The sequence below is a fragment of the Leishmania donovani genome, chromosome 35, assembly GCF_000227135.1.
Source record: "Leishmania donovani BPK282A1 complete genome, chromosome 35".
In the NCBI taxonomy this organism is placed as follows: Eukaryota; Euglenozoa; class Kinetoplastea; order Trypanosomatida; family Trypanosomatidae; genus Leishmania; species Leishmania donovani.
The window spans coordinates 557,939-579,993 of record NC_018262.1 but is presented as its reverse complement, the minus strand read 5'-3'; the positions used below and the strand labels follow the sequence as shown (position 1 = coordinate 579,993).

The window sequence follows — 22,055 nt, the reverse complement described above, 5'->3', positions numbered from 1 at the left end:
GTGTGCAAGGGGGTCTCAGTGGGCCCTGGCCTGCGGCTGGCCAACTGTTTCCTTGAGCCCATCCGGCATGCGCCTGGACAACACCCTGTTACATGCACGCCAGGCACCACCGCTTTCTGCCCTCGAGCAGGACCCTGAGCACGTCCCGCCTGGATCAGAGCGTGCGATGCAACCAGGTCCATCTCGCGCCCATCGCACAGCACGTAACCGAGGAGAGAACGATGAAGGTCATGAAGTGCCCGCTAGGCGCGTGACCCGATTCAGCGGCAGATGGTTTCGTCCTAGAGGGCCAGAACGTAGCCGTGGTACAGCAGAGGTATGTGCGCTGTGGTTGTGTATGCGTGTGTACGTTTGTGGGCGTGCTCGTGGTGGCATGAACACGTTGACAAGAAAATGTTCCCTAAATAGGCTACACGCGCTTCGGCCTTTTCGTGATGAGACTCTCGAAATTGCGGAGCACAAATGCCTCCGCACGTTTTTCCCGTCCTAGCGTCGCCATGTCATCGCGTCGCTCCTTCATGATGATCTCCCGTTCCTTCTTCTCGCTCGCGGCGAGCTCCTTAATGCGGCGCTTGCACTCATTCCTCAATCGTTTTCTCTCTGCCGCGTCGAGGATCTCCAGGAACTCCTCCTCGTCATTGTCAGAAAGGTTCACCTCACTATTGCGGGGGGTCATGAGAGTCTCACTGATCACCGTCCCCAGCGGGGCTGGTGGCTCCACATCTGAGTCTGTCACGAAAAAGGAGGGATCCGCGTCGTCACCATCATGGGCAACGAGGTCGTCATTTACGTAGCGGGTGTGGCGGCTGCGGTGGGGCTTGAAAACGCCCTTGATGGCCGCAAAGAACGCCCCTGGAGTCTTTCGCTTAGACGGCGCAGCGGCGTTGACCGCTTCCTTAGAGGCGACGTGCGACCCCGTAGCCGCGATGGCCGGCGTAGAGGTCGTGCCGTCATTGTTGGTGTCCTGCGTCAGCTGAGGAGTGGCTGCGGTGTTGTCTTGGGCGCCATCCATCTCTGGCGTGTAGAGGTAGTACACCGTCTGACCGTTCTCGTCCACGTACTCGCACACGTAAGATCCCTCTGGCACTGAGCCGCCTATCCAATACTGCCCTGTCTGAGACTCATAGTAGTACGTGGTCGCCTGTGAACTCGTGTGCGCCGCCTCCGCGTCGGCGGCGGGTTGCTGCGGTTGCATCGAGTCCTGCAGCTCCTGCACGTACCAGTACGTGTCGCCTTTCTCGTCCGTGTAGCAGTAGTACTGCACCTCGCCGCCCCCCTGGCCGACAGCCTCATCTACTCCGCCGCTGTCCTCGCGCGCGTCGATTCCGTTGTGCTGATGCGCAGAGTCGCCGTTTTCGCGGTCCTCTATGCCGCTCTTCAAACTCACAAGGTCACCCGCACCGCCGATGCGTGGCGTGTCCGCCTCACGTGAATCCCCGTTTGTGCCCTCGGCGGTGGCATCTTCTGCGCCCAGGGCCAAGGGATGCAGCGCTTCGGCGGTCGGCGTAATACCCCCATGGTTCACTCGTGTGAGATGGGCAGGTTGCCGAGCATGCGGTATAGGGTGTTTGCCCCATACCTTTGTAAAGATGCCCTTGGAGGCGGAGGAGAAGCGACTGTGACTGATGCGATGTCTGCCAGACGCGATAAGCTCATCGGTGCCGTGGTGACGACGGGTGACCGGGCAGCACACGCTGCTGCCGCGGGTGAAGCCGCAGTCCATGCAGGTGTCTGTCCCGGCATAGATGCTGTTCTGCATGTGGTCCTCCAACCCCTCCGGATTCTGTGCAGCGCCGAGGCTGCTGCCCCTACGGCCTACCGAAAGTGGAGACGTCGCATCGCTTTGCGACGTCATGCTGCGACTGGACGGGCTCTTGTGGAACAGCCTTCGAAGCGTACCTAACCTGTGGTGGCGCTGGCCTGACGCGCCCGCGTCGGCATGTCCGCTCTCCATCGGTCTCACAAGCGCGATGTTGAGGAAGTCCGCGCTGTGAAGCGTCGCGTCGGTAACGGAGCTAGGGAGGGAAAACGGTGAAGATGGTTGCAGCGGCAGCAGCTTTGGCAGCAAAGAGAGACGAGCTGAGAGGGAAAAAAGGAACCACACACACACACACACAGATGTTCAAAAAGGAAGCCACGCCCGCCGCACGGAGAGCAGAACGGGCGAAACAGCGGCGGGAGGGGGGTCGTAAAACTCAAAACGAAAGGAGGAGCCCGACGAAGAAAAGGCAGCACAAGAGATGGGAAGCCCCCGAACAATACGAGAGAGCAGCCTAATAACAAAGGTGCCGTGCTCAAGGCCCGGCTGGCCTTCGACCGAGGGTAGCAGGGGGGAGGGGGGCTATGGAAAAAAAAAGGTGGGTCGAAAGGCGGACAAGAGAAGGACAGACAGGCAGGCCGAGAGAGCGAGAAAACGATAGAAGTCCCGCGAAAAGTGAAACAGGGGCGGCCGAAGAGTGAGAAAGCAAAAAAGATGAAAAGCACTTACTACTCGTTATTATTATTACCTTCTGCCACTGCTCTGCGCAGGTGCAGGTATGTGTATAACTGTGCTTGTGTAGGCACGTGCGTATGTGCTCCACGTTGAAGGAAACTTCAACGCTTACAATTGAGAAGTTGCGTCTCACTGCCGCTGTGCCTGGGGTTGCTTTGCGAACGATTTGTGCGTGGGTGTATCGAGATGGTAAAGGGGCCAAGTGTATGAGTGAATCGTTTCTAGACCTGCATATATACGCGTATGTGTGTGTGCGTGTGTGTGCGTGTGTGTGCGTCTGCACGTGCGTGTCTCCCCACAAGCGCCGGTGAGACAGATGCGAAGACGTAGAGAGGAGAGACGGCGCTGCTCACAAGTAAATGGCGACAGAAAAGACGGCAAGTTAGTCTGGGAAGCACCCCGGACTTCCACACAACTGAAAGACCGAAAAGAAAAAGATCTGTCGCTCTGGTTGATCTGCTCTTTGACTTCTTCAGCAGTTCGAAAACAAGTCGAGCGGTGTGAAACACCTGCCAACGTGGGAAAGGAGAATAGGGGAAGGGGGAACAAGAAAAAAAAGAAAAGGGGAGCAAAGATGGACGAGCCACAGGCCTAGAGCGTGAAAGAGCGAGAGTTGAAGGTGAGCCCTGTGAAGGATCAAGAAGATAGAGCAGGACAGCGAACCCAACAAACAGAGAAAGAAGCACCTTTTCGAGTCGATGATAATACACGGATGGTCGTTTGCGGAAATGGTCGTGTGGGCGTGGGTGTGGCCATCGGCATCTCTGTATGCACGCCAGGTCGAAGATGGTGCAGTATGAAGGAAGCAAAATGCAACGGTGGGCAGTGAAAATGGAGGGAATTGTGCGGGCAAGATGCGCCCTACATGACTCTGCGCATCGCCGCAGATAGAGGGGCGTGAAAGGGTGGCAATGCTTCATCAGGCAATGGAGATAGACCCAACCTACACTGCCTCTCGCGGGAACGCTGTAAAAGATGAGAAAGCTGAGCACCAGTGTCGAGGTGCCCAACGTGGCGAGTGCGCGTGCGTGTGTCTCCCGCGCTAGCAGCGTTGCGACGCCCGCCTCTGATTGATTGACACTTTTCTGTTGTTTGTTTCGATCCTCGCAAGTGGGTCTCATATCCATTGAATACGGCTTGTGCCAAGAGAACAAGTCCTCCTGGCGGAGCACACGTGTATGAGCCTGTGCATATGCATATGTGTCTATGGCGTACCGCGGGCACCGAGACGAACGTGGTCTGTTCATACTAGGTAAGAGAGCACGAGAGAGGGAGGGGTCAATCAACTGCGTAAATGTGTAGCAACGCGCCTTCTACTGCTTGCCTCAGCATCCACGGCCATAGGCACTGTTGGTGGTCCTGTAGGTGTCTGTCTCAGGCGACCCACCGACAACGCCGCGGTGACCGATGTGTGCCACCCTATGAGCAGCTACCGCTGCTCTAGCCTCCGTCGCTGACCTAACAGGTACTCCCTGGCAATGCGTACGTTCGAAAATCGAAAAGTGCTGGCGCGTCGCCACGCAGCCTCGCGGGGCGGGTCGACGTAGTGGAACATACAAGGCGTCCAGCGGACCAGCTACCTCGACAAGGGCTGCAGAGCCCATGAGATGTGAGTCCTTCGCGCGAGACGACGAGGCTTCCCGCAGAGGCAGGACTGAGGGCTGAAGCGAAGGATCGCGAGTCGTCTCCGCTCTCCATGACGAATCTGTAAAGTCAGAGCTACGTGTGTCGTTAGGAGTGCGAGGCGTCTCGGTGCCGTGATCGCAAGAGCCGCCCTTGTCCCTAAAGGTCGTCGACACCGGTGCCGACGCCGCAGGTGATTCTCCACGCGTTGCTGCTGGCTGACTCAGTGAAGCGCTTTCTGGAGCGCGTGCCTTCACGTCACTGCCGCCACGGGCACGCGAGGTCGAAAACGCGCTGTCGGAAACCAACGATTGAGAAACTCCGCGAATACCACTAGCATCGAAGGCAGTTGCCCGCAGGCTCATTGACCGCGAAGCTGCATGCGCTTGTTTATGTTCGTGTCGCAAAGCTGCTTGGGCTCCAACTGCAGCCAAGCTGCCACTTGACGCAGGCTGTCGTGCCGATGCAGTAGACAGAAGTGATGCGCTTGCGGAGGGCACCGCCGAGTTCGCCGCGGAAGAACCGCATGACGATGCACGGCGCGATGTTGGTCGACCCGACCGAGCATTGATGTCCGCTAGCATTGCTGGATGCATGCCAAACTTTGTCCACGACGGGTTGTGCTTCAGCCGATACACGCTGCACGGCGACGACGCTGCCGGTGCAGCAGAGGTGGAGTGGCTGTCCGCCATGACAGCGTGACGTCTGTGTGTGTGTGTGTGTGTGTGTGTGTGTGATACGATGAATGTGTACGCTCTATGGAAGGGAAAAAAAGGAGTGGAGAAAGGCGTGCGTTTTGTCCGATGGAGAGACTGTGAGCTCCGCCTTAGCGCCGCGGGTACGTACGTGTTTCTTTGCTTCTAAAGAGGATAGAGGGCAGAGAGGCTCGACAAGCACCGCTCTTCCTCACCTTATCTGCTGTCTTTCGCAAGAGGCCAAAATGGAAAGCGAAATAAGGGGTGGGTTGAGGGGAGGGCGAGGGGCACAAAGTAGCCAGGAAGAGGAGGGGAAGGGTTGTTCGAGTATTGGAGTGCTACAAGAGAAGTGCCTGTGCGCCAACGGGGATGGCAGAGAGTTCTCATTCGTATGTAGGCACAGCATAACACAGACGCTTACGTGAGCAAAACCTCGAGTCAGCTTGCGCGTGTGTGTGTGTGTGTGTGCGTGTGTGTGCGTGCGCAATCATGTGAATAACGAAGAAAAGGAAACGAAGGAATAACGCACCGAGAGGTGCGAGCGGCGTCGTTTCACGTAACTCAGCACTGTGTACGAATGCCCCCAATACGCAAAACAAGTGTGTATGTGTGTTTATATGTTTGTGTTTTCGTTTCGGAGACATGTCGAAATATAAGGATGTCACTGACGCCTCCCTGCATCGCTGTGCGTGGGGGAGGGTGGAGGGGATCGACACCCGAGAGGAAGATGCACAAACTCTGCAGGTGGCACACACGCACACACGCTCGAGGTACGCGTGATTTAAATCGTTTTCATGAGGTAGCGCGCGTTGCAGAACGGCGGGAAATCGGACGCGCATTCGCCGCCAAAGAGCTACCTGCCGGCGGAGCAGCGGCGCCGCTCCCTCCGTGGCCACCGCCAGCTCCAGAAGACGCGCCTCGCGCGCTTGATGACGCCGCCGACGGACGTGTCTTTTTTCTAATAGAGAAGGACATCGCGCAGGCGCAGGACTCGTCGACTAACTCATTGCCCACCACCACAAATGCGGATCCCTTCAGCTCGCTGTGGTAGTCCAGCGTTGCGTTCTCGAGTTTCGACGCGCTGAGAGTGTCCACGACTACGCGCGGCGACGGCTGCGCGCCAGTGAACGCTTCGTCGCTGGGCGATACCACGTCCACCTCTGCGATAGCCACATCCCCCTCGCAATTAAACTCTTCGTTCTTTTCAAAGGAAAACTTGTAGACGTAACCGTGGCAGCCGCCCGAGTCGATGGCGAGGCGAAGGTAGCGCGCATCGTTTGTAAATCCCTCCTCTGAGTTTTTTCGCGTGATCTGGGCCCACGCTCGCGGTGAGACAGAGAAGCTCTTGCCATAGAAGTCAGGCAACATGGTCGCTGGCGGCGATCCATGAGTCGTTGAGGTCGACGAGCCACTGGCCGCGGCGGCGCACCAGCGACGAAGAGAGAGGCGAAGCATCTCTACCCGACAGGAGAGCTCGGCAAAGGGAGGACAATAAAGAAGCGACGAGCAGGTGGTCGATTGAGAAATCAATAAAGGCGTGGATCAAGAGGCATTCCTGTTGTGACTTCTGCTCGTGTATGTAAATGCACGTATGGGTTTGCGTGCGTGTGTGCGTGGGCATGTCAGGCCAAGGGGGTGTGGAAGTCAAGAAAGGCGGCAGGAAGAAGAGGAGATGGCGGAAAGCAGAGGAGCATGAGAGCGTCGACTCAAAGAAGCGGAAGCGTACGCACAGGCGCGCACGCACACACACACACACGCAGACACATAAATGCACCCACGTACTGGAACGAAGGAGAGATGCCCGAAATAGAAAACGGGAACAGCAATGCGAAGCTCCTCCCCGGTGACGTTAATGACCTCACCGGAATCGAGTAAGGCGAACGAGTAAGGCGAAAAAAAAAAAACGGAAAAGAGGGAGGGTTACAAGCGTGCAAACGCATTGCATGAGTCGCAGGCGGAGGTCCGTCCCCCGCCCCTCCCTCCCCTCCCCTCTACTCCCCTCTACTCCCCCGCCACCCTACATTATCGCCGCCCCATCACGCCTGCTGCTCATAAGCAGCTGGCCGTACGCCGCTGGGCCACTAAATCCCACGGCTGCCCCTTTCGCCTCCCGGCGCTCCTGTTGCGTCGCTGAGGGTTTCGCGCAGACGGAAAAGGAGACGCCGCTACCACCATCGCTAATTGAAGGACAGGGAGAGCAAAAGGTGACCTGGAGAGTCGTGAGATGGTGAGTCCGCTGGGAATGTGCTGTGCAACACAACCGCATAATCGGCAATATATAACGAGAAGAAATACACTTGAACAACACAAGAAAAGAGCATACGGTTGTGGACGGCACGGGCACGCAGGACATCAGCGGCGCTCGGCATCCGCGAGCGAAAACAAAGGTACAGGGAGCGCCTCTACTTGGACGTCAAAGCCATCTCGCAGACTCGCTGACTCTGGTGCCTTCAAGACAGCCCTAGTCCCTCTTGACCTTATCTGCCTTCTTTTTCGAGCGTGCGTCGTACCAGTCCATGAGCGGCTCCATCACGATCGCCAGGAAGAACAAGAAAGTAAAGAAACCAAGCGCCATTACCACGATGTCGAACACGAAGTCCTCGTAGTTGAGCGCTTCGTACATCAAAGCAAAGCCAGGGTAGTGCGAGAGGTACTCGGCGACGGCGCCAGCGACAGACAGCTTCTGCGCCTTGTACGCATCCGCCAGTACATCCTGAGCGAATTGCGCGATGAGCTGCTGCTGCTCTCCGCCCACCTTCCACGGCGTGTCCATCTTGATTGCCTCAAAGCGCGGCACATGAGTGCGCATCTTGAAGAAGCGGTCGCGCTTTGTGTCGATGATCATGACAGCCGGCAGCTGATCCAGCTCGATGTCGTAGCGCGAGCGCCACACCTCATACTCCACCACGTCGATATACGACCATGAAACGCGAGGGGTGCGCATCTCCTCCTCGATTGGCAAGTCGCTTCCGTGCTTTTTCTCCAGAGCGGCGTTTTCGGCCTGTGTGATCTCGCGCAGCACTGGCACAAAGTCCATGTCCTTGTCGTCGATTGGGCGATTCGTCATAACTACACCCAAGTAGTTCTTGGGGTAGTACGCGAGGGTGGCGAACATGGCCGACGACGCGTCCTCGACGGCGTGGAAGCCGTGCAGGGCCAGAAAGTTCTCGAGTGACGTGCTCATTGTCAGCGTATCGGCGTCGACCTGGCGGGTCCTGTGCTTGGACGACCTCGCGACACTGCGCTCCTCCACCCACGGTCCCGAGTAGCAGTGAGGCTCGCGGTAGCGATCGGAGAAGACAACCAGAGCCTCACCGCCTGGGCCGCTGGCCTTCCCCGCCGCCACGCACGCCTTCGCCTTCTCCACCACTTTTTTATACTTGTCACTGGCGTGCTCCGCCCAGCCCTCCGCCTGCGACTTCTCGTAGATGACGGCAAAGCGGATGTTACTAACGGACGCGGCGCCATCGATGGCGTGGCTCCAGTGGGCTGTGCGCTGGCTTTCAGGCGCACTGGAGGATGTGGCTGGCACGTAGACGTAGCAGGGCACACGCGTTGTGCCGCTCTTCTCCTCGACCTCATTGAAATGTGACACATCCGTGACATCCTCCGAAAAGCTCCCGGTGTCCATGGCGTTCTGGAGGTACGTCGAGAACTGCATGAAACCCTGCTGGGTGTTGCCGCCTTCGTACAGGTGCCACTGCCTGCCCTTGCCGGTGGTGTACAAAAGGGTGGGGAAGCGCTCCACGTCGAAGTACTCCGAGACCGCCGTGTTCTTCTGTACGTCGACCACCGCGAAGTTGCTGTGCGGCACCTTCATTAGATCCAACTGCATGCTGGCATTCAGAAACTGTGGCAAGAGAGATTTGCAGTGAGGACACCACGGCGAGTAACAGAGAACAAGGAACGCACGCGGGGTTGCGCGCTTGCTGGGAAAGAGGTAAGACTCGAAGTTTGCGTTGTTCAGCACTACCATGGAGTCAGGTATCTTGTAGGTGGTTGTGGAGCCCTCAGAGATGAGCTCCAGCACCGCCGAGGCATCCTCGCCTACATCCTCTACCGCCAACGCGTGCGAGAGGCACAGAGTTGCAACGAAGACAACAAGTACCAACAGCGGCGTCCGCCGCGGTGTACGGTGCATAGCTGGCTTCGTGCTTCCTTTGATGCAGGCCTACACCTCTGCTTGTATGTGTGTGTGTGTGTGTGTTTGTCGCTAGCCAGTATGGTGCAGTTGTTGTTTCCTCGCAGCTGACAAGATTCAGAATATGCGAGCGAGAAAGAACGCGGTTATGTGCCCGCGCGTGTTGGTGCTTCATCGTGTGGGGGGAGAGGGGAAGCGAATCGTTGGAGAGAGGAAGGAAGGAGGGGAGCAGACAAGGAAGAGAGAAGGCACTACAAGAAGAGTGAGGAGTTGGTGGTGAGCTTGTTTTATAAGCCAGCGTGTCGGTGCACGAGACGAGGAAGGGAGTGGAGCAGTGGAGATGCAAGTGGTCAGCGCTCCGCTCCACGTCAATATGCACATGCACGAAGCCAATGCGTTCCAAACCCATCCGTTCCGAAAGCGTAAGATGAAGTTATCTGTATCCGAAACGAAACACACACGAGGGACGAGAGAAACGAGAAAGGGCTCCAGCAGCGCCCTCGTGCATCAAAGAAAACAAAAGAAAAAGGTGCAGCGCAGTTGCCGGCGCCGTCATTGTGATCTGAGAACGCAGCCCAGACACGTAGTGATGATACATAATGCACACATGCGGGAGCGTGTTTGCGTGTATGTGTGCCTGCGTGAGACTAGGCCGCAGGGAATGTGCATTCTCTGTTGCTCCACGCATGTCCGTCAACCCAAGCAATGACAGAGAAGAGCAGTCCGAGACAGGATGAAAAGAATGGCCGCAGCGCCTGCGTGGCACGTGATGGTTTACATGAGGAAAACGCAAACAAAAAAAAATGAAAGCGCCACCAGCAGAAGAAAAGCGAAAAGCAGAGGGACCAAGGCAGACGAGAAGAGAAAGCGACCGCGAGAGAGTAAGCCACTCGCAGTGCCGGCCACGTGCAAGCACACGCACTCATACACATCAGCGCCGTTGCAACGGCGGTACCCTACAGCCTTGGCAAGGATGAGGAAGGTGGCGACGACTTCGGCGGTGGACGTGGTGCTGCAGAGGTAGTCGGCACGCCGCCTACTCGCTCACCCGACGCCCTCCATCGTGAGTCACGCAGCTTCAAGCGAGGAAGTGGCGGTGGTCGCAGAGACTGCGCTGCCGTCGATACGCGGGCGGACCTTGCTGTATCGAGCTTGACATTTCCGTGCAGAGCCTCGGAGAAAAGCTTGTCCTCCATGTAGCTCTGATAGCTGTGGCGCAAGGCCCCGTCGAGGGAGTCCTCTGTGGTGAGCGTGAAGAGCTTGACCGGCGCTGGTGCGAGGGGCGTCGGCGACGGAACCAGAGAGTGGGCTGGCTGACCACAACCGGTATGGCCGTGCTGCCGTTGCGCAGGCGCCGCGACGGCGCCCTTGAATGCCGAGCATGAGCCGTCCTGGTGCATTGCTCCACCCACCAGCGATGTTGCCGCCGCCAGCGGGGCTCGCCCTCGCAGCAGGGCGCGCTGGCGGGGGCCGAGGTGCAGGTGGGTGAAGAACTCCTCAAGCTGCTCAGGAGTGTAGTCGATGATATCGACACGAAAGCGGCCTCCCTGCGAAGCACGGTCCGCCCAGTATGCCTCTAGCTCTCTGAAGAGTCGCTCCAGCTCTTTCCTCTCCGCCAGCGTCGTCGGCGAAATCTTCCACGCAATGGAATTGGCGAACAGCCGCGCACTACTCGCTGCGCTGGACTCTCTCGAGGGGGCCTTTTGGCGCTCGGGCAGATCCAGCGACTCGCAAGAGAAGCCGATGTGTGAGCTGCTCTTGGCAAAGGACGGTGGCGACTGCACGCTAGGCGGATGTGGTGAGGCAATGTACTTGGGAAGGTTTGTGGGCGAGGCAGACTTCGGTGGTCCCTTGGAGGACGGCGGACGAGGAGGCGGTGGCGGTACCTCGGTAAGACCGAAAGTTTCCTTTGTGAGCGGGCTCTCTGTGGGGCCAGGCGCCGCGGAGTCTTCGCGGCGCTGCTGCTGGAGACCCCTGTTATCCTCGAGCATGCGCAGTAGACGCAGTCGGCGCTCTCGCACGCTTTCCTGCTCCGCTCGGCCCGAGTCTGCGCGTGCACCGCCTGCTCTTTGCCCCTTGGTAAGAGCGGTCAAGATGTCCTGTACCTGCTGTGGTGTGAGATGGCGGTTCCCCGCCCCCTCCGCCTCGCTCTCCCCCAGGAGACGGCGCATGAGGCTAGAGTTCGCGAGGTCGTCCAGGGTGAACCCCTGCAACTTCGCCATCAGTGCTGCGAGACGCGACAGATTGCCTGCATCGCCGGCCTCGCCATCCTCAAGGTGGTAGTCGTCGTCGCTGCCGCCGCGGTAGTTGCTCTGATCGACGGCTCTCTCTCTCTCCTCCGCGAGCCGCAGAAAGTCGTACAGCAACATCTGCTCAGCCGGATCCTCTAGCATGTGTGGTGGCAGGTGAATCCCCTGTGCCTCCAGCACGGAGCACAGCCACTCCTTGCGAGCCAGCAGATGCTCCCGCTCCTCCTGGGTGAGTCCAGACTTACTCGATCCCTGCGCGCGTCGCCCACCATCACCACGGTCGGCCACATCGTCTTCATAAGGGAACCTCCAGTCGAGCTTCAGCCCAAACTTCTTGTGCCAATACTGATCACCTTTCCTCGAGTAGCGTGGGTGATCACGTCGCAAGCCCGTGTGGCGAGCGCGGCGACGGCGACGGCGCCCGTTGTGGCGATCGTCGCTGTCGCAGTCGTCGATGGAGCTCCACGAGGTCATGCTGGATGACCGGGAGTCGCTGTCACTGTGCCCAGCGCTCACGCGGCGCCACGACTCCAAACGCCGCAATTTCTTCGCTCGATCCTCGTAGTACTTGCGGCGAAGGAACCCCGGCGCTCTCTCGTCTGCCGTGTAAAGCGAGCAGTCCGACGAGAGCGCTACGTGCCAGCGCAGTTTGCGCCGACCCACCACGGCTCCGTCTTTGTCCAGCTCTTCCTCGACGATGTACGAGTCATTGTGCGACCCCGGCCCTGAGATGCTGCGCGAGCTCGAGTGGCTCTCGCCGTCGCACACTCGACGGCGGTAGCGGCGCGTCACCCCATCCGCGCCAACACGCTCGCTGTAGATCCACCTATCATTCCCCTCGGCCTTCGCCTCGGCGAGACGTTTCAACTCAGAGAGCGACAAGTCTAAGTAGGACGTCAGCAGGAGCGACTCATCGTCGTCTGGGTCGATTGACTGCGTCGATTGCGAGCAGGTGCGCGTGCCACGCTTGGTTTTGGACTGCGGTCGACGTGAGCGGTACCTGTCTGCCGCGGCGTGGATGGCTTCGGTCATGCTTGTGATACTGTTGAGAGATCTGCGCCGCGACGGCGGCTGAGACAACTGCCCGCTTACCTCGGCCAGGAGGGCCTGAAAAGACTCCATTGTATCCGCCTCCTCCTTCGCCAGCTCTGCTTTCTCAGCTGCGCTCATGACGGACTTGGCCGCCTTACTCTCTACCGCATTGGCAAGCAGCTTGTCCTCCTCGTCCCAGTTGTGCCCAAACACCTCACCATAGAGCTCCCACATGAAAATCGCCGTCTCCACTGGGTTTCCAGCGCAGCACGTCCAGTTGTCCGCCAGTTCCATCATGGAGCACCAGAACTGCGGATACGTGAGCGAGGGTAGCTGCGCTACCGTGAAACTCATCGGAACCAGAGACAAAGAGGCCATGGCGTAGGACCTGCCCATGCCCCGATCACAGCCGTCGGCGCGCCGCATTACCGTGCCATCGTCGATCGTTACCGCCATCGACGACGTGGGTCCGATACTCATCCCGTCGTCTCCCAGACCAATCTCGCGCATGCCGCCGCCGTCGCTCGCGCCACCACCTGTCGATCTGCTGAGAGCGTAGCCGTTGCGACGCACTGACAGAAACCGGCGCTGCAAGTGCAAGGCATCTCGCTGCATTTCGCCGCCGGCGGCGGACATTCGATCATCCCCCGCGTCTTCGTAGCCGCCCCCTTGCAGTTTGCTTTCCGCAAGCGAAGTCCGCAACATCGGCCCTGCGCCGACAGCAGCGGTAGAGCGGCGATTCTGTCGCCCAAAGTCTCCGACGAGGCGTGGTGCCTCGCCAAAATAAAACGGCTGCGCCGCGTCTCCCTCGTCGTACGCGGCATCCACGAGTAAGTCCTCCTGAATGTATGGCAACAGCTCCACTTCGACCGCGTCGCATTCTGGCAAGAGCACATGTGCTATGCGAGTATGGAGGTAGACGTACTGGAGAGGGGTCATGTAATATGCCACACTGGAATGCTGCTCAGACCCGCCCCCCACGCCGGACGAGACGGCGCCGCCGCCCTTTCTCTTCGTTTTCCTCGACAACTTCGACACAGTTTTACGGGTGCGAGATGACTTCGACGCGTTTCGTTTTGCACGACTCATGGAGATAGAAGCGGTCTTTCTGCGGCCAACGTCATCATCACCGGTGCCGGCGCCTCTGCCGACAGCAACCCCTCCGCCCTTGTCATCGCTGTCGGATATTTCGTTCAAGTCGTCCTCGTCCGCCTCTCCGTCGCGCCGCCCGCGCAGCGCAGAGGCCGCGGCTGCAATATCGGCATCCGCCGCTGCGCGTGACTTGCGCGCCTCCTGCGCCTTGTGGGCGTGCTGAGCCGCCATGGAGACCGTCAGCCGGTCCCAGAAGCGGCGAATGACGTCGTTCACAAGGTGGTCGCCAGCCACAGCTGCAGCCGCGGCTCGGCATGGCCCGTACGCCGCTCGCAACAGCTGACGATGGCACCCCGCCAACTGATCCCACCGCATGTCCTCCTCTACTATCGCGTTGCGAAACGGGTCCGCGTCGGCCGTGTTGGTGCTGTCGCACTGCAGCATCATCGATGCCGCGCCAAGCGCCATGGCGGCTGGCTCTCGTGAGACACCGCCGTAGCAGCAGAGAAGGTGCTCGACAGGCCGCGCGGAGATGAAAAGATACGGGTCGTTGCCCGTTCCAGCCTCCCGCTCTTCCTCCGTGCGGCGCTGCAGCAGCACGCGCATCTCCCCTGTCCAGCCGGAGGCAAATTTGTCCCCGGTGCCGCCACCGCTGCCACCGCCGCGACGGCCGGCGGCGTTGTCGTTGCAGCCCATCCGCCGCGCAAAGAAACGGGCCCCATCCGCTGCGGCGGTGGTAGAGACACCCATGCCGATCCCCCGCGCACGCGCGTTGCCGCCGCTTTCGGCGTTCTCGGCTGCCGTGACGCTCAAGCCAAAGCGGGAGAGCGACCCAGTGTTGAGGGCCTCAGACAAGGCCGAGACGCTATCCTCGTTGCTGCTTTTTGGGTGCCTCAGGGTCGGTGAGCGATGCAGTAGGATACCGCTCTTGCCGCTCGTCATCGTGCTGCTGAGTTCCACGGCATGGCCACCACGTGGTGTGGTCGGTGGTTGCAAACTTGCCTCGATGTCCACCTCCCTGCTGATTCTGCCCAGCAGCCGAGGAGTAGAGGCTGCGCAGGTGTTGAGCGACGTACTGGTGTGCGATGCAGCGAACCCGCCGAAGCCGGCTGCTCCCTTGCCAGTACTTGTGCCGTAGTGGTCGCCCTGGCGGTCCTGGTCCTTGGAGTAGATGGCAGACTGCTGGGCGTACTCTGAAAAAAGGAGGTCCACCAATACCGACTCACGCTGCGCGGCACTCACCCCGCTGCGAACCTGTGCAGCTGGCGAGCTGGTTGGTTGCGAGAGTGGCCGGCCTTCCACAGCCGCCATCTGCTGTAATTCCAGCTCGAGCCGCCGGCGCCGGCATTCACGGTAGTACTTCTTTGCTGCCATGGCGAGAGCGGGGTGCCGCAGCGACTCGCGCCGGCGATGGTGGAAGGCGCTTACCCGCGGCTGCCGCGCAATGAGAAACTCGAGCTCCTCCGCGGCGTTGCAAAGGAGGCGTCGCTGAACATCTTGTGGGATAGACATGCGCAGCGACACGAACAACGCCTGAACAACCTTTCGATCGAGAGCGAGAGCCGATGCTGGAATCTCCTGTGATGGCGGCGGCGGCGGCGGAGGCGCATAGTGCAGAGCATTTACATCGGTGGCAGTGGTGGTGGCCATGCTTGTAGTTGCGCGTGCGAGTGAGTGTGGTTGTGTGGTAATGGGGGTACGTGGGGCCATGCACCGTCGCCCTCATCTTCACCTGTATTCGTGTTAGAGCTTGGGGTATCACAATTTGAGCAGCAGTTCTAAAGAGCGCCTACCCTTCTGCTCACGAAAACGCAACCTGAGAAGCAGAGGCTCCGAAGGGGAGCGGCAGAGATGACGAGGACAAAGAAGCAATGAAGGAGTGGCAGAGCTCGGAAATTAAGCAAGTGTGGTAAGGACGTTGATGGCTCAGCCACTGCACAGAAGACAGAGGAACAAGAGAGCAGATGGTGGCCAAGCTGTCAGGCGGCTGTGCCCCTCTTTCGGCGGGGTGGCGGCGGTGCATAAAGCAGCCATCACGCGGAGAAACGAGAGTGTCGGTTTCTGCGCGTACACGCAAGCCCCACACGCGACGTGAAAGAGCATCGTCGACGACGACACCCAAGCGCGTTCCTCCTGCTCCCAGGCGATCAAAAACCAGCGTGCACGGCGCGTTTAACCTCTCCAATGGTGCTATCCCCTTGCTTCTCTTCTTCCCGCGTCCTCAATGAGAAAAAACGCACACCAGGCCACGACAAATACCCGCACGTAGGTGCGCTTGATTGTATGCTTCCTTTCGCTTGCATTTCTCCGAATCTCGGCGGCGGTGTGGCGAAAACGCTCGTCAGTGCGCAGAAGGAGAGAAGGCGACCGTAGGGGACATCGAGCAAGTCTGAAAACGGACGACTTAAAGTAAGAGACGGAAGCAAAGCGAAGGAAAGACAAAAAAATAGGCAGGAGAGAAAAGATAAGAGCATCTAGTGAGTAGTAGTGTGTGCATTCAGAAGTCCACGTCCAGAATACGCCCGCGCCGAACACGTTACCCCTCCTCCCCTCTCCCGATTCACCCGGACCCCCCCCCTGCATTGCCTTATGCATGTGTCCTCCCTCCCCCTCCCGTTTACGTGTCGCTCCGTTTGCATTGAGCTACTAGGGAAAGGATGCGTACGGAAGAAGGGAGAAGCAGGAGAAAGAAAAGAGCGAAGGGGCAGTGCGCCATGCGCGAAAAAAAAAAAGAACGCCCCCAGAGAAGACAGCGAAAAAAAAAGCGCTGGCCTGGCGTTGTTTACGCATAGCCGTAGAGGATGTGGCCTTTCTTGCGCAGCGCGTTCACAACATCGCACGCCGTCACGGTCTTCTTGCGCGCGTACTCGGTGTAGGCCGTGCTGCAGCGCACAATGTCCTCCACGTAGGCCTTCAGCACGCGGCGCACCTCTTCGTAGATCTCGCTCGAGATGCGCTTCACGCCACCGCGGCGCGCCATGCGGCGGACGCAGCCGCGAGTGATGCCTCGGATGTTGTCGCGCAGCACCTTCTTCTGGCGCTTCTGGCTGCCCTTGGCATCAGCGGAGCGCTTGCCCTTGGCCATCGTTGATATGTTGAGAGAAGAGGAGCAGCGAGAGAGCAATGAGAGTGGTGGAAAAGCTTGAAAAGCTGATCGAGAGAAAGAGAGCGAGATTGGAAGGCCTTCGACTCAGAAGCAGCAAGAGAGAGGTATGGATGTGCCAAAGCCAACAATAATTATCATCAGAAGCGTAATAGAGGAGTTACATCATGTGCAAGATGTCGAGGAGTATTTCGTTGATGTCGCAACGCCCGTGGCTCAGTCTCGATTCATTTGATCAGGATGACGGTTGAAGCTGCCGATCGATACGATGGCCCGTCCTCTCTCTTGAATGGCTCGCTTTTCTCTAAGAGCACGTGCATGGAAAGAGAAAAGGATGCCCAATGAGAGCTAACACCTCCCACAGCTGCGCACAATCACAGAGCTTGGTTCCAGCACCTTGCTATCACCAAGCATCCGTAGATAAATCGTCTCCTTTCCTCGTTTTGTTTTCTGAGAAGCGATTGCGCATCATGATCACGAAGAACACCAAAAATGAAAAAGTGCGCGTCGCCGTCATCGTCACTGATATTGTTGTTTCGCTGCCAACGCCACCGCTTCCCAAATGCCTCTGCAAGACAAATCCTAAAAAAAAGAAACTCATTACATGCGTTAGTTAGCCTCTTTCTCTTCCTGTGCTGTGTACTTTTTGTATTTTTTTCTGCCTCTTGGGCGCTGGCATGCTCGACAGCTTTTCTTTCTTCCGTTCTCACCTTCATTCGAAACTATTTTCTCTAATATTCGGGCTGGGGAGTGTGAGGAATGAGAGAGGAGGCTTGCTTAAGGGTTTCATTTTCTTTTTTTTTCTCCTTTTATTCTGCGCCCCCCCCCGCCTTGCTTTGTAACTCAATTTTTTTTTGTGGTCTTCTTGAATGTTTGGTTCCCTGATCACGCTGCTGTCTGCGTCATATATATATATATTGTGGCTCCTCTTTGTTTTCACTGTTGCGTCTTCCCCTTTTTTGTGTGTGCGCGCGAGAACGGCGTGGGCACTCAGCACGCACCCAGGTACATATACATACATAATCGCACGTCAGCAAACTCAAACACGCAGACTCGCACAAACCACTCGCGGCACATCACAGGCATCGGCACACGCACATGCATGGCATTCACACAAAAAAGCCAACGAACACTTTCTCCGTAAGCTCATCAACACTTGACGAGTAGAGAATATGAGGGCAAGAGAAGGGGAAAGGGTGAACCTACACGAAGAAGGAGAGCAAAACACAAGTGGAAACGACGAGTAGAAAATAATAAACAGCGAAAATGGAATTCTCTTTTCGTTTTCACCCCTTCTTTGTAGCCCCCCTCCCCTTCGTTTGCCGGTTCTCGCGTCCATCTCCCCCTCCTCATCTGCTTCACGCCTCTGCTTCTCGGCCTCGTGCATACTGAAGCATGCGCCATAGAGCATGCTTCGATCGTGGCCCACTTCTCTTTTGTGCGTAGGTGTGTATCCGTGGATAAGTAGTCGTGGGCAGTCAGGTCAGCACGGTGACACACAAACGCAAAGCAAAGGGTAGGCAGGATGGGCAGGAGAGGCGATAAGACGGCGACGCGAGGGCACTCAAACACAAAAAGGGAAAGGGAACAAGAGCAAAGCACAGAAGACAAATAATAGGAAGAGACAGCGAAAACAAAAAAGCGAAAGACCGGCTTCATGAGACGATATATTTGCGGCGCATGAAAGTGAGTCCCACTAAAGCACGATGTCGCCGAAAAAGAATCCGAAGAATGAAAGAGAGAGCGTGAGGCAGATGGGAGCAAGGACGAGACAAACGCGAAACGAACAGCACGGAAAAAAGTGCTCGAAGAGACAGAAGCGGGAAATGGGGAAGAGAGGAGGGGTTCCAGCAAGGACTTGAAACACAGGCCCTACACGGGTGCACACTCACAGATTGAGCCGCTCCCTCACCGTTTTCGGTCTTCTGAGCTCACCTCCCCTTTGTTCTCCTTTCGGTCCTCCTCCTCACGCACACACGCACACACGCACACAACGTTCTCCCTCGCTGTCTCTTTCTCTTGTTTCTTTCTTCTACAGACTCTTCCAACTTCGCCGCCCTCCGCGCCTCTCGCTCGCCACGGTGCAGAATTCAAGTGCTGCCCTGAGGCATTCGCTGAGTCCAGGAAGAAGGGAAGAGAAGGCTACGGTGGCACGAGGAAAAAGAGAGGCGAAAGGTACTGAGAGCATGACAACTGCAGCGGAGGAAGAGAAAACGAAAGAAATGAGAGGTGGAACGGACCCAGACGCGATGCACGTGACTGGACAACTCATCCGGCCGACGGGGAGAGAAGACGGGTTATTAGCAGCAGGCCTCCGCGGTCTCCCGCGTATCTTCAGTTTCCTTCAAGCTTCCCGCTGCTCTTCGGTTCTCTCCTTCGCTTCATTTCCCATCGCCCCCGGATTCACTTTTCTTTTCCTTTTGGGCATCCTACATGGCATACTGACGAGTCCACTCGGCGGCTGTCTTGTTGAAGGCGTTCCTATCAGTCTTGTACTGGCGCGCGATATCCGGTACCAGCGGATCGTCGGGGTTGGGGTCCGTCAGCAGAGAGCACACGGACAGCAAAACCTTCGAGATCGTCAGCGCCGGTGACCACTGGTCCTTGAGAATATCAAGGCAGATGCCGCCGTTGTTGTTTATGTTCGGGTGGTAGATCTTGGTTGTGAACTGTAGCTTCGGCGGCTTGAACGGGTAGTCAGAAGGGAAGTGGATGTTGAGAAAGAAGAGACCACCTGCGTATGGTGAGTCCTCCGGGCCAATGATGGTGGCCTTCCAATTAAAGAGGTCACTCTCGCTGACCGGTCCGCCGCTCGTGTTCGCTGGCGGATCCTTTTCGAGGTCCTTCAGCTCCTTCTGGATGCGGCGAAGTGCCATCTTTGTTTTCTTTGTTTTGCTTTCCTTTCGAGAGGGATGAGAGCGAAAGAACAAGTAGGGACGGGAGTGTGCCCTACACTAGAGAAACAGCGCCAGCAAACAGAGAAGACACAAAAGAAAACAAAAACCGAAAATCAGCAATAAAGAGAGAGGTGACCGGCGGTGGAGAAATATAGGGCAGAGGCGCGTCTGTATACAGGTTGTCTGCGCTTTGTTTGCTTCTTTTATGTTGTGTTCTCGGGTAATGCAAGGCGTATAAGAGAGCGGTGAAAGCGGTATCCAATTCTGGCAAACAAAGCGAGTAGGGTGGTGTCGGACGACGGGGTGGAGACGTAAGAGCAAGAGTGGCGCGTGGTGGTGATTGATGAGTGAGAAACGCGCGCAAGGAGAAAAAAAAAATGAGCACGAAAGAGGAGAAGGGAGAGGGAAACATGAAGAAGGGCGGGCGAGGTTTGGAGAATCTGGGAGAGACGAGGAAGGAAAAGTTTGGGAAGTGGGGGGCTCTAGGAAAGCACTGGAGCATACGGCGACTTCAGTCCATGTCACCCTCTCCGACGCGCCTCCTCTGCCTTTCCCCTCCCCCACCTTCATCTTTTTTGTGTTTTTCATCAGCTCCTCATGAAGGGGGACACCTCAGTGTGGCATCTGAGGGTCCAGTACACCCGCTCTGTGTTGAGAGGCAAAGCAGCCACTCCTATCCCCTGCCAATGCCGAGCCACCTCCGACGCTGATGGGGTCAAGCACCTACGACGTGGCGAAGTCAGTGCGATGCATTGCTACTGATGCCGGCAGTCAGATCCTGGATGGCACTGCGTCGGAGCGACCTGCGGCAGCGAACACGCTTGTACGAATCCACACCATGAGCAGGGTGTCGACGCGACTCGAACGCATCTCACCCGGCCCACACACAGCCTACTGGTGGGGAGCCTGAGTGCCACCGCGAGGGAGATGCAGCACGTGGCGGCCGGCATACTGTGAGCGGCTGCGAGGCGACCTGCACAGCGGGTGGGTAACGTTCGAGCCAGGGGCCGTGCTCAGGTGGCTGAGTCGGCACTGCTGTACCACGTGTCTACAGCTGCGCTGCACCACGCGATGGGGCCAGTGACAGTCCGTATCGCGCACGGCTCGACTCATTGTTGAATGACAGAATGGACTCTTTGAAAGAAAGAACAGCTTGTCAGCAGAAGAGGCGATCGCGTACGTGAAGAGCCCGCAGAAAGAAAAGAGAGCAGATCATGCCCTCATCACCTTGCCTCATGAACACGCACACATACAAGGAGGTGGGAGACGCAGCAGCGAGCATGCATTCTGTTGAGAAACCAACGCCCCTCTCGGCAAACCTCGTTCAGCAGTCCAGCTTAGGAGCGATGCTCTCGAAGATCGCCTTGTTCAAAGGTCGCGGTTTGAGGACACTGTGATGATTCTTATATAGGCGTGTGTGTTTGCGTGTGTGTGTGTGTGTATCCCCCATCAAAGAGGAGGAGAAGGAAGGCGGTGGTGGGTGAGAAGGAGAAGGGGGCGAAAGGGTAAGACAAAACCGACAAAGTGGTGCGCATGGAAAGACATGAAAATCGAAAGGGAATGAGAAGAAGTGTGGGGCTATGGTGGGAGACGGAGAGTGGGCAAACGCTTATAGGTAACGCTCTTGTCGATTTCTCTGCGGCAGAGCGACTGGCCATCAGGCTGTTGCTACTTCGCCTCACAAGCACTCAGTTCGACGGAGGCCATGCGCGTATGACACACGTACGAAGAAAGTACTGTTTAGGGGGTGTTGGTCCCACACACCAGTGCCTCTGCTGCCGAAGCGCGGCATGTGACACATATGTCGTCAGATGCGCTAGCACACAAGATGGAAAGGAGTGCTCGGCCACACGGCATAAGCGCATATGGTCATGTCCTTTCATCATTCCATCCCAGGATTCCTTCCAGCCCCACATAGGAGCAACAACAAAAAATAAACAGAACAGAAGAAACCGGCACGTACACCTCACGTTCGTCGCCGCACGCAGCGAGGAATGAAAGCAGAGGCGACGACGCCAGAGTCTCTCTGCTTCGTTTTCGCAGTCTGTGCTGCAGAGTCATCCTCCGCCCGCTCTCGCTTCTCTGTGGCTCGCTGAATCTTTAGTTGTGCATCACGCAGCTCCAGCTTTCGCCGTTCAGCCACCACAGTCATCCCAGGTAATGCAGCGCTGATGAACACTGGCTGCCCCTTCCACGTCGCGCCATCATCGGACAGCTCCTGCTTCCCCAAGGCAAGGGTGCGCTCTGCAAGCTGCCGCAGAAACTCCTCGGTGACGCGGTTCTGAGAAGAGCCGGCTCGCGCCTCGTGTACCTCGGTCACCCCCTCCTTGACGCCGCTGCTGCCGTCACTCGGGTCCTTTCGCTTGCCCTCCTCCTCCGATGTGGGGTAGCGCCATTCAACAAGAAAGTACGGTTTGCGAGAGTTGCGCACATACAGTACCTCTACTGGAAAGTGGGGCGGTAGCCGCGGCGACAAGGCAGTGTGAGGGGTGTCACCGGCAGCGGCACTATCCTCGGCACTGCTGAGCTTTTCTTCCTCATTTCCTGTGCCGCCGCTGACAGGCGTACGTGCAGTCTCGTACCAGTCCTGAATGCCGAGTGTGGCGCGGTGCGCGAAGAAGAAGCCGTTCAGAAGCTCGCCACGGCTGTGCAGTGTGGCACAGCGAATAAAGATGGTCGGTGCAGCAGTAGCCGCAGCAGATGGAGACACGGTCATTGTTGCGGGTGCT

At 57.7% G+C, this 22,055-nt stretch overlaps 8 protein-coding genes across 8 annotated transcripts; all 8 read right to left on the bottom strand.

Annotated features, from left to right (window-relative positions):
- Nucleotides 1-409: 409 nt before the first annotated feature.
- LDBPK_351370 (hypothetical protein, unknown function) lies at nucleotides 410-1,759 on the bottom strand (the record flags this gene model as incomplete). Its single annotated transcript, XM_003864674.1, has 1 exon — nucleotides 410-1,759. The coding sequence occupies one exon, from the start codon at nucleotides 1,757-1,759 to the stop codon at nucleotides 410-412; it is 1,350 nt and encodes a 449-aa protein (XP_003864722.1).
- Nucleotides 1,760-3,819: 2,060 nt separating this feature from the next.
- Nucleotides 3,820-4,809, bottom strand: LDBPK_351360 (hypothetical protein; the record flags this gene model as incomplete). The annotated part of the gene is made up of 1 exon (XM_003864673.1): nucleotides 3,820-4,809. The coding sequence occupies one exon, from the start codon at nucleotides 4,807-4,809 to the stop codon at nucleotides 3,820-3,822; it is 990 nt and encodes a 329-aa protein (XP_003864721.1).
- A 795-nt stretch (nucleotides 4,810-5,604) lies between these two features.
- On the bottom strand, nucleotides 5,605-6,267 carry LDBPK_351350 (hypothetical protein, conserved; the record flags this gene model as incomplete). The annotated part of the gene is made up of 1 exon (XM_003864672.1): nucleotides 5,605-6,267. One exon carries the CDS (start codon nucleotides 6,265-6,267, stop codon nucleotides 5,605-5,607), a length of 663 nt encoding a protein of 220 aa, XP_003864720.1.
- A 1,006-nt stretch (nucleotides 6,268-7,273) lies between these two features.
- On the bottom strand, nucleotides 7,274-8,953 carry LDBPK_351340 (hypothetical protein, conserved; the record flags this gene model as incomplete). Its single annotated transcript, XM_003864671.1, has 1 exon — nucleotides 7,274-8,953. One exon carries the CDS (start codon nucleotides 8,951-8,953, stop codon nucleotides 7,274-7,276), a length of 1,680 nt encoding a protein of 559 aa, XP_003864719.1.
- Nucleotides 8,954-9,909: 956 nt separating this feature from the next.
- LDBPK_351330 (hypothetical protein, conserved) lies at nucleotides 9,910-14,976 on the bottom strand (the record flags this gene model as incomplete). The annotated part of the gene is made up of 1 exon (XM_003864670.1): nucleotides 9,910-14,976. The coding sequence occupies one exon, from the start codon at nucleotides 14,974-14,976 to the stop codon at nucleotides 9,910-9,912; it is 5,067 nt and encodes a 1,688-aa protein (XP_003864718.1).
- A 1,132-nt stretch (nucleotides 14,977-16,108) lies between these two features.
- LDBPK_351320 (histone H4) lies at nucleotides 16,109-16,411 on the bottom strand (the record flags this gene model as incomplete). Its single annotated transcript, XM_003864669.1, has 1 exon — nucleotides 16,109-16,411. The coding sequence occupies one exon, from the start codon at nucleotides 16,409-16,411 to the stop codon at nucleotides 16,109-16,111; it is 303 nt and encodes a 100-aa protein (XP_003864717.1).
- A 2,447-nt stretch (nucleotides 16,412-18,858) lies between these two features.
- On the bottom strand, nucleotides 18,859-19,305 carry LDBPK_351310 (ubiquitin-conjugating enzyme e2, putative; the record flags this gene model as incomplete). The annotated part of the gene is made up of 1 exon (XM_003864668.1): nucleotides 18,859-19,305. The coding sequence occupies one exon, from the start codon at nucleotides 19,303-19,305 to the stop codon at nucleotides 18,859-18,861; it is 447 nt and encodes a 148-aa protein (XP_003864716.1).
- A 1,987-nt stretch (nucleotides 19,306-21,292) lies between these two features.
- On the bottom strand, nucleotides 21,293-22,042 carry LDBPK_351300 (hypothetical protein, conserved; the record flags this gene model as incomplete). Its single annotated transcript, XM_003864667.1, has 1 exon — nucleotides 21,293-22,042. One exon carries the CDS (start codon nucleotides 22,040-22,042, stop codon nucleotides 21,293-21,295), a length of 750 nt encoding a protein of 249 aa, XP_003864715.1.
- Nucleotides 22,043-22,055: the final 13 nt, after the last annotated feature.